General features: G+C 37.7%; 1 protein-coding gene across 2 annotated transcripts; it reads left to right on the forward strand.

Annotated features, from left to right (window-relative positions):
• The first annotated feature begins 3,057 nt into the window (after positions 1–3,057).
• On the forward strand, positions 3,058–5,710 carry LOC146383133 (nesprin-1-like). 2 transcript variants are annotated; one of them, XM_084934306.1, is made up of 4 exons: positions 3,058–3,214; positions 4,152–4,300; positions 5,013–5,177; positions 5,255–5,709. In XM_084934306.1, the coding sequence occupies exons 2-4, from the start codon at positions 4,244–4,246 to the stop codon at positions 5,420–5,422; spliced, it is 390 nt and encodes a 129-aa protein (XP_084790432.1). In that variant the 5' UTR covers positions 3,058–3,214; positions 4,152–4,243; the 3' UTR covers positions 5,423–5,709. The 2 variants fall into 2 exon arrangements, with proteins under 2 accessions (XP_084790432.1, XP_084790431.1); XM_084934305.1 differs by lacking the exon at positions 4,152–4,300 and having other exon boundaries at positions 5,255–5,710.
• The last annotated feature ends 7,929 nt before the right edge of the window (positions 5,711–13,639 follow it).

Consider the following 13,639-nt stretch of genomic DNA (forward strand, 5'->3'; position numbering starts at 1 on the left):
TCAAAATCAGTGTGACTGTTAGGAAAAAAATGATTAAATAAAGCAGTTTTTAATTATTTTTATATACATGTTGCTATGTGCTCAATAAAGAGTTTGCACGCCATGTAATGAGGGTCGAAAGCTTCATTCAGCACTATGACTGAATTGAATCATCACGATTGACATGTAGAAGTGCAGAGGGTTTTGTAAACATGCTTATACATCATACTGGTTAAAGTCAGGGTTATATTTTCTGGGCCAAGGGAGTCCGAACAGAATGTCCTGAACTTAGATAATAAGTAGAATAGATAATAAGTAGAATCAGTAGGCTTAGGATTGCTAGATAATATTAATAATCAAGGCTAGGCAGGGAGGTGTTTTTCTGTTTTTCCAGGAAGAGGATTAGATACGAGGCGAGGTGAGACGAGAACGGAGAGAGGAGAAGATCCTCAGGGAGACGGCAGGACCACCACATCACTTCCGGCAGAAGACAGTAGCATAAAACTGTACAACCTGATCTGAGGGTCATCCTTTTTGTGAAAGCAGACCGCTGATTTCACACTGAGATCCAGCGCTCAGTAATTTCAACTGCTGAAGCAAATTAAATCATTAAAACGACAGACATTCTCCTGTACTTCCTTAAGAAAAAAACAAACACGTCATGACCTCTGTATACACGCATAATCCTCATTAAAAGGGATGATTTTTATGTTTCAGTCATGTAATAACTGTTAAGCTTAACTGTAGAAGGCTTAAGGAGCTTGGAAAGAAACGATGACCTGGATGACTGAGAACCTTCACAGACAGATCTCTGGATTTTAGAAGAGAACCAACAAGGTACATGAATAAGACTGGAAAAGAAGGAAAGTGTCCTTTAGATCTAGTTTATCATCATAGTTTATATAGCACTTGTATGTTATTTATATGTTAAGTCTGTTGATTATATTTCAGTAATAGCCTGTTTATTTCAATATAGTGGAGCACAGTTTTTTTTTTAACAGTTTATATTTGCATCCTTTTTTCTTCCTACTTGGAAAGCCCACAAGTGTCCACGGCTTAAGCTCTGGAGCCAGTTTCTTGGAGAGGGGCTAGACTGTCCCAGTCTGCAGTTGCCTTTGGTGAGAGGCGGTGGGCTGGGTATCCCCTTAGGTTTATGTCTGTATGTTGGAGTTATTCCCAGTGGATTAGTGGGTTTGTTCTCCGCACCTTCGGGTCAGGGAGCAGGTCCTGACTGTCGTCTGCACTTTTGCACTGAACGACCGTTCAGAGTATCCATCCTTGCTGTAGACCCTGGATGGGGTGCTTAAGGGTGCTCCACCTGGAGACTCTGATGTTGTACTGAGAGATTTCAATGGTCACATGGGCAACAACAGTTGGAGGGGCGTGAATGAGAGGCACAGCCTGCCTGACTTGTTCTGTTATTGGACTTCTGTGTAGACCACAGTTTGTCTATAATGAAAAACATGTTTGTGTCCATAAGTGCACATGGCACCAAAACACCCTAGGCCATAGGTCGATGATCAATTGTGTAATCGTATCATCAGATGTGCTGCCATATGTTCTAGACACTTAAGCAGAATGTGGCTTGGGCAGTGGCGGAAGCAAAAATGGTGAGGCCATGATAAAAGACTTTCGAACTGCCTCGAAACAATTCTGGCAAACCATCAAGTGACTCAGGAGGGGAAAGCGGGGCTTTATTGAGTTTTATCGAGTTTTCCCTCTTGATGTGTTTTCTGTGTTTCTGCCATAATGATTAGTTAATGAGTTCCTGCTTTCTGCTTAGTATGAGTTGTTTTTCAGGGGGGTAAATATTTTGTTACCTTAATACTCCTGTTGCAGCTGGTGGGTCCACTCATTAGAGCAAGCAATAAACTTGAGTTTACAACTTACACTGATGCTTTACCTTTAAACATCTTTTTTTAATGATATTTCTATGTTAAGGAATGTTTAGCAGCACAGACTTTAAGTCTTTGTTGGCTGAAGGCCTTCCTCATTAGACAAGCACTGTCGGCCATGTAAATAGAGCAGGGATAGAAAGGAAACAGTGAAGTGTATCTGGGCATACAGGTATACTGGTTGACATGGGATGAATGCTTTTTGAGTAATGAATTCAGAAAGAGGCAGAAGCCAAGAATAACATATGCTGCAGACAGATAAGTGTGATGAGTAACACCTATACAGGTTCAGCAAATAATTTGTTTTTTTAACTGTTCAGAAATTTACCAGCGGATCACAGGTACACTCAGAAAAATTATGGTTCTTAAATGGTTCTTCAGATGTCTTCATGGTTCTTTAAAGAACCATCATACGTCAAAGAACCTTTTTACTTTGTGGATGGTTCTTCAGCTATTACAAATGGTTCTTTAAAGAACAAAAGGTTCTTCATCCTTAGCAATCTAAGTTTGATGGTGTAAATGGCATAAATATTTATTCACCATAACGAGGCTGTGAATTATACTGTGTGTTTTCTTTGTGTGCATGTGTGTGCGAAGGGGGAGGGCGGATTACCTGGCAATTACCCTTTAAGAGAACATGGTAGGAAACTGAATATTCAAATAAAAGTTAGAAATATTTGCTTAAAAATATACTGGTGGCAGGGGTGGGGGGAAAAGCCTAAAGACCCTAACCCCCCCCCCCCACACACACACACACACACACACACACACACCCCTAACCCCGCAAACCCATTATGAATATGGTGAGTTAACAAACAGTAGACACAATACACACATTCAAATACTGTACATTAGTTTTAAATTTTGATAAAGCATTACTATTTTCTACTCCAAGGCATTACTTTTGAGATTATTATATATTTTTGAAAATATAGCATAATGATAATACTAGTTATTGTAAACTTTACAAACCACCCTGCAGTATGTAAAGTCAAATTATAAAATACAAGTAAATAACAATTGCACAACAGAATGTACACTGCTTAGGTAAATGATCTGAGTAGTTGTTCATCACTGAGCAATTTGTTAATATGTGTTTCGAGCCAAATAAATGAAAGGGAGCGAGAGAGTGACGTCAGAACACGTCATACTATAACCTCCCGGGAGCGGACGGAGGGGGTCAGTCGTTGGGATGCGCATGCGCAGACAGAGTGCGCGAGCGGCGGGCCTTGACTTTCGGGGAAAAAAACTCTTTCTCACGGACGATGACAGCGAAACGGATAACAGTCTTCAGTACCTGCTGGACTTTGAAGCTCTGGATTCTGGGACTGTTGGAAAAGGTAAAACATTTTCATTAAAACCTTATTACTGTTTTGTTTTTGTTACTCGTCATTGTAGCTTGCTGTTAATGTTGTGCTAACAGTAGCGATTAGCTAGATACGTAGCTAGCCGTTGACGTCAGCGCAATTTAGTATCCAACTGTTTTCCTAACAAAACCACTGTTATAATTAAGTGAAGGTGCTCCCAGCTAATTTGAACCTTTGGCTTCTAAAATATGTGGTTCAATTGCGTGCTGCGTACATAACCTAATGTCAGCTAGACCGAAATTAAAATTTAATATATTGTTAAAGTCACTAAAATGGCGCCTGAACCCTGTTGTGGCGTGAGCTCTGTGTCTGCTCTAGAAACTCTGAAATTCTGTAGATCTGAGCCGTACATTAAATACTCACATGAACCTGTACTTTGAATTCTGTATGAGCTGTATAAAATACAGCTATGCATAAGTGTTTTGAATGAATAATTAGATTAGATGACTCTTTATTGTCTAATCGAATTATATAGAAATGTGAATAGAAATGAATAAAAATGTGACATGAGAAGGTGTGTCTTTGACTGTTCCTGTATAACTTATTTTCGGACTAGTTGACAAGTTATGCTCCGGTCATTTTATGTTTCCAAAATAATGTTCTTTTGTAATATAGTTAAATTTTCTTTGTATATTTCATTTACCCACCATCATACATCATACATACAAGCTAAGAAGAGGTCGTTATACTAACAAGAGGTATCAACGCTGGGCCAAAGTTCAGCACATGGTTAAAGTTTGTAATCCAGCCAGGGTGTAAATATCACTCAGCAGCCAGAGCTGAAGCAGGTAGCATCAACACATAAATCTACTCTACCCGGCTTAAATCACAAGAGCACCTCTGACCAAAAAGCTGTAGATTTTTCTTGTTTGCACAAATTAATCCAGATTCACATTAATTGTGTTCACAGCTCCAACAAAATGAGGAAGAGGACGGGGAGAAACACAATTAGGTTGAATTACAATTGGATGGAAGGCGAGGACAAGGAGAAGGAAGCTTTGGATGAGGAGGAAGAGAAGCAGCAGGAGCATCTTTAGGGATCCCTATGATGTCATTGAGGTTTGTTTCATTAATATGGTCCTCTCACAAAGAAACATGACTAGTTCACCTACTTCCTGTATTAAATAGTGATGTGCAAAATGTTGTGGAAAACCATGGAACAAGCACGTATAGGGCATCTGCAGGTAAATGAACATCAAATCTCTAAGACAGACTGAAATCTGTATATTTATCACCCTTATGATAAAACCCATGTCAGCCATTGGTTTATGGACTTTGTATTTTGAAGCCTCAACATTTGCTTTATTGCTGTTGCTATGTTGGGACCATATTAGGATGAGGGATCAGAATCTGGAGTCATGCACACTATTGTTTCATTTAGTGTGTATCCATAAGATTCGTACAGCAGATCCAAGTTGTGCCTTCAAAACAGGGAAGTCGTCTGCATAGAGGAGAACTGTAATAGCAGGCTTGTACAAAGTGAGGCTTTGTGCTCACATTTGCTGCAAACACTCGTTTTACTTCTGTCACCCTGTTTTGATGCAGAATTCAGTTGAAATCAGGCAAGAACTGGACTTATTTTTTATAATGTGTTCTTGTGAATTGATTGTATATCGCATATGTTTGATTTGACTTTCTGCAAGACAACAGTCGTCCGCTGGCCAAATAAGTTTTCCAAATACCTCCACGTGATCTAGCCTGGATTCAGAAAAGAATAGCAAAAAAAATCTGCACCTCCTGCTTCAGATGCAATTTGTGTTTCTGTGTTCAGAGGCAGCGGCGAGAGGGGAGACCTCGGCTCATCCAGCTGGAGAGCCTGACCAGGAGGAGTCGAACATTAACTCAGCTCTTCCAGGGCACCCTGCAGACTCGGCTGCTGGCAACAGCGAGGGATGACGTGAACGCCAAACTGGAGTCCATCACAGGTCAACTGCAGGTATGCGAGTCAGACCTTCAGAGGAGGGTTTCACTTTTCTCTCTTCTTTATAATTGACTCTTTTCTCTCTCTTTCAGCTCCTTGTCTCAGAGTGGGAGGGATTTGAAGCACAAAGGGAGGAACTTGTCGTTTGGTTGGCTGATATGGATGTCCACCTGAGTGAGGTTGACCAGCTGACAGGAAACACCAGTGAAAAACTGAAACAACTGCAGGTGTGGGCTTGTTTTGATATGACATATATTTGATATGATACATACGTCAGAGACATTATCCTAAACTGGACTAACAAAGGACCATGAGTACAACATGAAACGTACATTACATAGCGTAAGGCTGAAGTTCATTGATCATTTTAATCATAAACTTGTTGTTGAAATATTTTTACTGAACATGCAAACATCTGCTGATGAAAATGTGTTGATTTATTGGTCTGTTATGAAGCTATTGCTATTTCTAATGTGTTTTATCACTTTCTGATGTTTTCTTAATTAAACAATACATGTATTCATTGTTGTGTTATCTGTAGCTATAGTATATATATATATATATATATATATTATAGCAAATATATTTAATTATTACTGTTTAAAACACTAATATGTGACATGTATTAGTAGTGATGTTGTGCTGAGGGTTAAAATGCCTTTTTGTCTTTTGGTAACTACAAAATGACAATAAACCATTAATATATGTCTATGCTGTGCTCGTATTTATTTTACCCTGCTCAAATTCAATTTATGATGCATTTTATTTTGAAAGATTTAAAATGGTTCTTTAAAGAACCACTCAAAAAAGGTTCTTTAAAATGGTTTTTTTAAAGAACCATTTGAAGAACCATTAAACCTTTAAAGGTTCTTCAATGAACCACTGAAAGAAATGGTTCTTCAAAGAACCATTGTTTGAAAGGTTCTTTGTGGCACCAAAAAAGGTTCTTCTATGGCATCAGTCTAAAGAACCACTTTTGGTTCCAGTTGGCACCTTTATTTTTCTGAGTGTAGGATGGTGGGATGACACCAACTTGCTTGTGTTACACCTTCAAATAAAAGACACATTCAGTACCTTGTTGTGTTCATATGCATAAACAAGGATTTGAGTTACTAAATATAGTCCCATGTTTTGTTTTGTTTTTTGTCTTTTTCAGAAAAGTCAGTGGAACTAAAAATTAGATATGTTCATGCCAATAAATGGAGGAGAGGAGAGGAAAAGAAAAAGGAAAAAAAGGCTGAACTATATTTAGGTGTTGGCTGCTAAAGATTCCCATGATGCACTGACTATTTTTTCTTCAGTCTTTGTCTTGTCTTCCTCCCATCACCCCAACCAGTTATGGCAGATGGCCACCCCTTCCTGAGCCCAAGTTTCTGCCTGTTAAAAGGGAGTGTTTCTTTTCCACTGTCGTTTGCTTATAGGGGGTCATATTATTGTTGGGGTTTTCTCTGTAGTATTATTATAGGGTCTTCCTCGGGCAACTGTTGTTGTGATTTGATGGTGGATAAATAAAATAAAATTGAACTGAATACTCTCCAAAAAAACCCTTTGGGACAAGTTGAACAAGACTTACGGAAGCCAGCACACCTTTAATATTAAGTTTAAGATAACTATAAAAATAGAGGTAACTCATTCAGTTCAGGAATTTTTAAAAACATGTTTAGTCTTGTAAACAGTGCAGTGAAAAAGCCTTGAACCACCAGTGGCCCTGATGTTCATGAGCCCATATCTGGTCCAAGACGCTCTCGTTGTATGGCAAAGCCCAAAGTTAACAAGCAAACAAATAAAAAAAGAGCACATAAAAAAACACAGAGGCAGCCGTCACAGGTGTCACCTTGTAAATTTTTTTTATGTTTAAAAATTCCCACCATGCCTTGAGGGAAGTGTTTATAAGGCTTTTAAAACAGTTATGAATCTTAATGGTCAGAAAGATCCCCGGCAGGCAGATCAAACATTTTGACTTAGAGTGCTTGGTTTAGGCCTAGCCAAGGACTGTCTAACAAACTTGATTTGATCCATTTTAAAACATACAGTAATCTTTTAGCTAAGAAGTGGCTAAGAAGTAGTGATACAAAATTTGTCTTTCTATAAGAATTTTGAGATGTTTGGGTCAAGTGACTGTGATAACACATGCATTTGGAGAGCTGTATAGTATTTTTATCCATCTTCTGATGATGTTTTTGTTGTAATTTTAATATTAAAGAGTTTTTTTCTTAATTCAACAATAAGATACTATTTTACTCTGCATTCCTAAAGAACACATATGTCATTCTTGGCAGGTCACTGTTTTCAAAGTATGTTACTCACTTGTTTTTGAAATAGTTAAGAAAATCTTGCTCTTTAAATAATGATGTATTAAATCTCCACTTCCTTTTATTTGTCAAAGAGAGACACTGGTGCATAATCACATTATAGTAATGGGATGAATCTGAGCATTTTGGATGTCCGTTATAATGAAGCTGCTAAAAAGTAGTATAAGCAAAAATCTAAGAGGTGTACTGATGAAAAGAAGTTGCAATCCTTGAAAATGTTGCATTGTAAAAACCAAAATCCTTCATGTATTGTTTAAGAATGGTTATAGACTACCAGTACCTCTGACTCAGTGCTTTACTGGACCTATCAATGGATTAAATGCTAAGCTGGTACTTCTTCCTATTATAAGTGTGGTATCAGAGCAATCAAAAAGTGACGTGAAGAAGGTATGAAAAAGGAGGGGTTATCAACATTTCATCCATGGCAATAAATAAATTCATATTTTGAATATATAAATATTATATATTAGTATAAGTATTATAAATCAACCTTCTGAATCTATGATAGTGTTGCTAATGGTGAAGTTTATAATGGAAGCTGATGGTTTTCATTGTGTCCTCTAATAGTTTCAGGTGAGTCTGAATAACCTCTCTTACTGTTGTTTCTGGGCCTTCTTCTCCCTTTGCAAGGGACCATAACCATGACTTTAACCCTAACTTTAACCATAAACTTATGACCTTAACCCTATCACACAGAATTTTCCAAAGTGATTCAGGATCAGAACGTAAAACACATTTACATGTATAGATTCATTCCAACTGGCACTCTTGCCTCCGAACATACCGGCGGATTGTCACATTCGTCGGTATGTTTCACGTTGGGATGAGAACGTGTTGACAACTAACATAACAACTGTCAACTGTCATCCTGACAACTGTGCAAACTGTCACTATATATGCCTTCTGTAAATCCACCAAACTGTCTATAAAAGTACTTAATATATAAAAATATGAAGACATTATCTCTTTGCTAAGATACCTGTTTGATAATAATCAGGGCAAAGATGATGTTTTCATAGCATTACCTTTACCTTTTTATACCTGACAAAACAGATTATGAAATGTGAATATTCACAACCTGAACTCTTCAATACCAAAGATAAAACATGCAGTTCCTGTTGTTGTTATTTTTTCCTGAGTATTACTAATGAAGATTGCGATATGCTGCGAAGTTGCTGTCCTGAATCTGTCAGTGCAGATGAAGCCTGGAGCTGCACTGGAGCCTTTAGTTCAGTTATTAGTCATCAGTCCTCTCCTGCTGTCCTCTAACATGTTGTCTTCACTTCATGCTAAGATGGAAGAGCTGAACTCCATCATGTTGTCTAGATATATTAAAATCAAGCCTTTTGTTAAAACAGTTGTCACAAGCAACAGTAAGTCAGAAAAAATACCCTTTTCCAAGTCGTAGGCATGGGTTGCTATTAACGCCGGAAAACCATTACTGAGTGTGACAGAACAATTTCACTACACTGACTATTCAGTGGAGGTAATAATACTGCAAACTGTTGCTAGTTTACTCTCTACCACACCTAAACTTTGAAAGTATTTTGGATGCAACACCAGAAATTCCATAAGTTGCAGTTGCCATACTTCAGTATCTAGCTAGCGCTGCAAAAGCGGAGCAAGCATAAAGCGAATAATGTTTTTTAAGTAGCAGGTAATTCCTAAGTAGCATAATTCTAAATGCAACTTTTCTATCAGCTCAACAAACATCAGCAAACACAAACTGTGTGTGCTGTTTGTCACATACCTAAAGGTGCAGCTGCTATTTTTCACAGGGAGAGAATGAGACTGCACTCAGAGATGAAGAAAGGTAGGAAAGACAGCACAGGAGAGGAAGAAGACAGGTTAGTTTCAAAGGTAAAGACTGTTCAGTGCGATATAAAAAAAAACTTGAAATTTAAGGTTTACATTTAAGTCCTCATATTTTAAATCAGATATTGGGTGTGTGCATGTGACAATATGCTTTTTCATATTGTAAAACGTGCTGCAAAACAAACTAAGCTAAACTATGTTATTTAAAATTTGCATGAAAATACTCTGCAGTCTAGTGCATGATAAACTGGTTAGCTTGCATTAATGTTAAGAATTTAAAATAAAGCACTGTGTTGGACTGGTGCACAGAGACTGTGGTGCTCATGGTCAGAGTTGGATCACATTAAATATAGTAGAGATGAATTTGAAGTTAAGCTGATGGTGCTTAGATTCATTCACTGAATTCCACTTCATACTATTTGGTATAAAGGCAGTGTGAACAGTGTACTGACAGTGTAGCGGATGGAACAGGACAACTCATAAAACACCTGCTTACATCTTGTTAAATTCACAAAGAGCAGTAGGGCAGCAGTAGTCCAGATTAGCTGATCACAGCATGTACACAAAGAAAATCTGCCGGAGCCCATAATAGAAATTGATTCTTTTGCACATGCTGAGCCACTACAACCTGTTTCAGGGTTCTGCCAACTGCTGACTTCCATATTAACCTCTAACTGTACTAATTTTCTGTTTAGAATCAAATTCACTCTCTACAATGTAGGCAACAGAAATAAGAGCTATTTTGTTTTCCTTTTTTGTCTGCCTTTTTTCTACTTAGGTGATTCAAGCTAAGTAGACTGATTAGAATAAAAATGTAAACTGAATTAAAATTTATATATTATTACATTAATATAGCGCATAGTTAATTTAGTTTTGTACAAAAACAGCTCAAAGAAATGAAAATCAAAGACTTACTTTTTGCTTACTTATTCTGAGTACATTTCAGAGCCTGTACTTTTTCACTTTTACTTGAGTAAAAAGGTTGAATAGGTGCTTTTACTGGAGTATTTTTTCAACTCTAGTGTCTGTACTTGCATACAGAATGCCTGTACATTTGCCACCTCTGACCATTACACAACAGCACTTGTAACAACATGCCCTGTATTAAAAGATAAAGTCCCTACAATGTGATAAAGAGAACAGTCAACCCCCAGCAATGGAGTGGAGGAAGCAATAGTGACAGTGGGGAGAAAGAACTCACTTTTGGTTGGGCAACACAGTTCCTGGCGGTGCACATCTTTCAGAACTTCTCCTGGTCCAACGACACAACATCACTGGCCAAAAAGGCTCAGTCTGCAAGATTATCGGTGTCCCTCTGCCCTCCTTAATAGACATTTTTGAAACCAGCCTCATCAACAGAGCCATCAGCAATGCTGGCAACCACCTCACCCTGAGCCTACTGCCCTCAGGGAGGAGATATCGGAGGCTCAGTGCTTGCTCCATTACACTGTTGAACAGCTTTATTCACCATGCTATAAGGAGGCTGAACTTTGTTTACCCCATCCACTGTCACTGTGAAGTTGTCTTACTGATGTCTTCATTTTATTCAACTTACTATACTTATTCAACTATTGTGTCATTGTTTTATTATGTGTTTTATCTTATTGTACAGTGTCCTTTGGTGTCTTGAAAGGCGCTTTATAAATAAAATGTATTATTATTATTATTATTATTAACTTCCTAAGGACAGAAAAAAACCTTCATCAAACTAGGTTGAATGTGTTTTATTCACCCTAAAGGAGAATGAACTAAGAATGATGTGAGCATACACACTGCTAGCATGGCTGTGGACAAATGCAGCATTTTACTGTTCTTCTAATCCTGTTGTCTGCATAAGCTGAGAATACCACCTGCAGCAGACTTTAATATTTCCAGTTGATTTGTTTGTTTGTTTTTAATGAGGACCCTTCATAAGGGTTTAATCTCCAGTTGGAGACTACACAGTAAACTACAATGTATAAACAATGTTACAATGTACCATGTTTACTGAGGCCTAAGTTAACATCCTCCAAGCTAATAGCCATCATCATCTTGAGCATCATAATAAAAAAACATTGAATGTATTTAAGTGTAATTTATTGACAGTCCAGATAACCTTTTGCTAACCCCAACATGGAATATCTGCCACTGCTGATGGAGGAGTTTATTTTAGGATACAGTTATGTACAAAACTGCTCTGCAGTATATTAGGTCCATATAAGTTGTGCCTTCATTTGAGAATGCTATTTGTGCAAAGAGAGTCTTATATAAGAAGCATGTTATGAGCGGTTTAAAGTAGACTGGAATGCAGAACAAGACAGAGATTGACAAGTTGAGCAAACAAAACATTTAATGTAACAAAAGATAATGCATCAGAAGTTAAAACAACAAGATTAATTCAAAAGGCGAAAGAACCAACACAAATACAAGAGGAATTCTGGAATAACTTGATTTAAGCAATATTATTGAGTAAGCAGGTGAAGACTTGCCAAATGGCTGAAATGCAGCGACCCGGGTTTGAGTCCAATCCCTTTGCTGCATCTGCTTTCCATTCTATTGTTATATACTGTATGAACCACGAGTATGCCTGTAGTCCAAGAACAAAGTACTCTATTAGGATGATATAGTCCTAACTGGTGTTCTGGATTTAACAGGGAGCCAATAAAGAGATGGCATAAGAATATGGGAGAAATATGCTCTCTCTTTCTTACTGCAGAATTCTGGATCAACTGAAAGCCTCTCAGTCAGCCTAAATTACAACCTGGTAATAATGAACAGCAGTCAAGCCTAGGACTAGTAAATGCATGAGCTACTTTTTTCCAGCATCATTCCAGTTTCTAATGTTAGAGATATTGCACAAATGTAAGAAAGCAGTCCTACACATTTATTTGATATGCACATTGAAGGGCATATTCTAGTTAAAAAATTACTCCAAGATTGCTCGCAAAAACTTTTTATTGGAGAATAATAATCCAAGAAGAGTTCACAGGAGCAAGGAATACTAAATACTGTAGTAAGTAAAACTGGGCACTAAACATATAGGAAACGTATTACCAAAATAAAACATGAAAAAACAAATAGAGACAAGGTCTCAAACATATGAACTTGACACAGAAAGACAACCATGGACTCTGAAAGGCAGACAAGAATAAGGGCACAGAAAGAAAGCACCAAGAGGACTCATAAGCCAAGGAACTAAGATTAGTGCCACAAATAATTAAACCACAGAAAACCAATACCCAAGATGAGAGTGATATCAGAAACCTTATGAACGTAAGGAAACACAAAATTGACTGATTTATCACTTTTTGAGAGGTAGATATCCTCTGTTTCTCTGATACAGAGTCCCTTTTGTTCCTATGGGACCACAACGTCAGACATGGAGCACACGGTGACCTTAGCCACCAACATTTTTTGGTATGATTTCTTAGGTGTTGGAGAACTAAATCAATGGAAGAGGGGCAGACACAGAGTGAGACAGAGACTTCAGTGGCAAGGCCATTGGAGGATCCCTCTTGTCACTATCATCCATGCCAATGCACAATCTTTACGCAATAAAACTGACTGTCTTCAGTCAAATGTCAGGTTTTTAACAAAGCACAAGAATGTCAGCCTTATTACCCTGATGGAGGGACTTAAAATAAGGGCTTAATCAATGGTTTTAAGTCCACTTGGTTCTGGTGTGGTCAGCGGAGATACTTATGTTTTTCTTGAATTGACTGAGCCTTATTCTAAAATGTTTGCTATGACTTGAATGGAATAACAGACTGTCACAGCATATGTGTGAGGACCTGTCAATCCCAAAGGAGGAAATGGACATATTTTCAAATATCAAACCTTGGATGTGTAAAGCTTTGAAAAAATATTATAAATCAGAGGACTGTTGCATTTAACAGTCGGTGATGGTTGTGTTCAGGGCAGAGAGTTTTCTGGAATTTTTTCTATTTCTCTTCTCAATGTCTCTTGAGCTCCCGGGGGTTCTTCACATTTTAAAAGGACTGCATTACTGATGTATAATGCATTCTTGTGAAAACTTCACTTTTGTGTACCACTCAGGAAAAATTAGCCCCCCTTCAATTTGCCAGTAGATCGGTTTTAACCTTAACCAGCAATGACTTCATGAATTTCTTCACAAATAAAATTTTAACTATTTGAGAAAAAATGATTTATAACCATCTGACAGACATATCATTATGTACAGCTACTTTGAGTACTGCTATTACATAGACTCTTTCTAACTGATTTGATTTACTGAGTTAACTTCAATAATTACTTCCTCCAAATCTCAACATGTTTATTAGACGTCATTCCTACAAGACTGCTCAAAGAAGTCCTACCATGAATTAATGGTAGGACTGATCATATTAATTT

This window comes from Perissodus microlepis, chromosome 7 (genome assembly GCF_051167445.1).
Source record: "Perissodus microlepis isolate ML-2025 ecotype Zambia chromosome 7, ASM5116744v1, whole genome shotgun sequence".
Lineage (NCBI taxonomy): Eukaryota > Metazoa > Chordata > Actinopteri > Cichliformes > Cichlidae > Perissodus > Perissodus microlepis.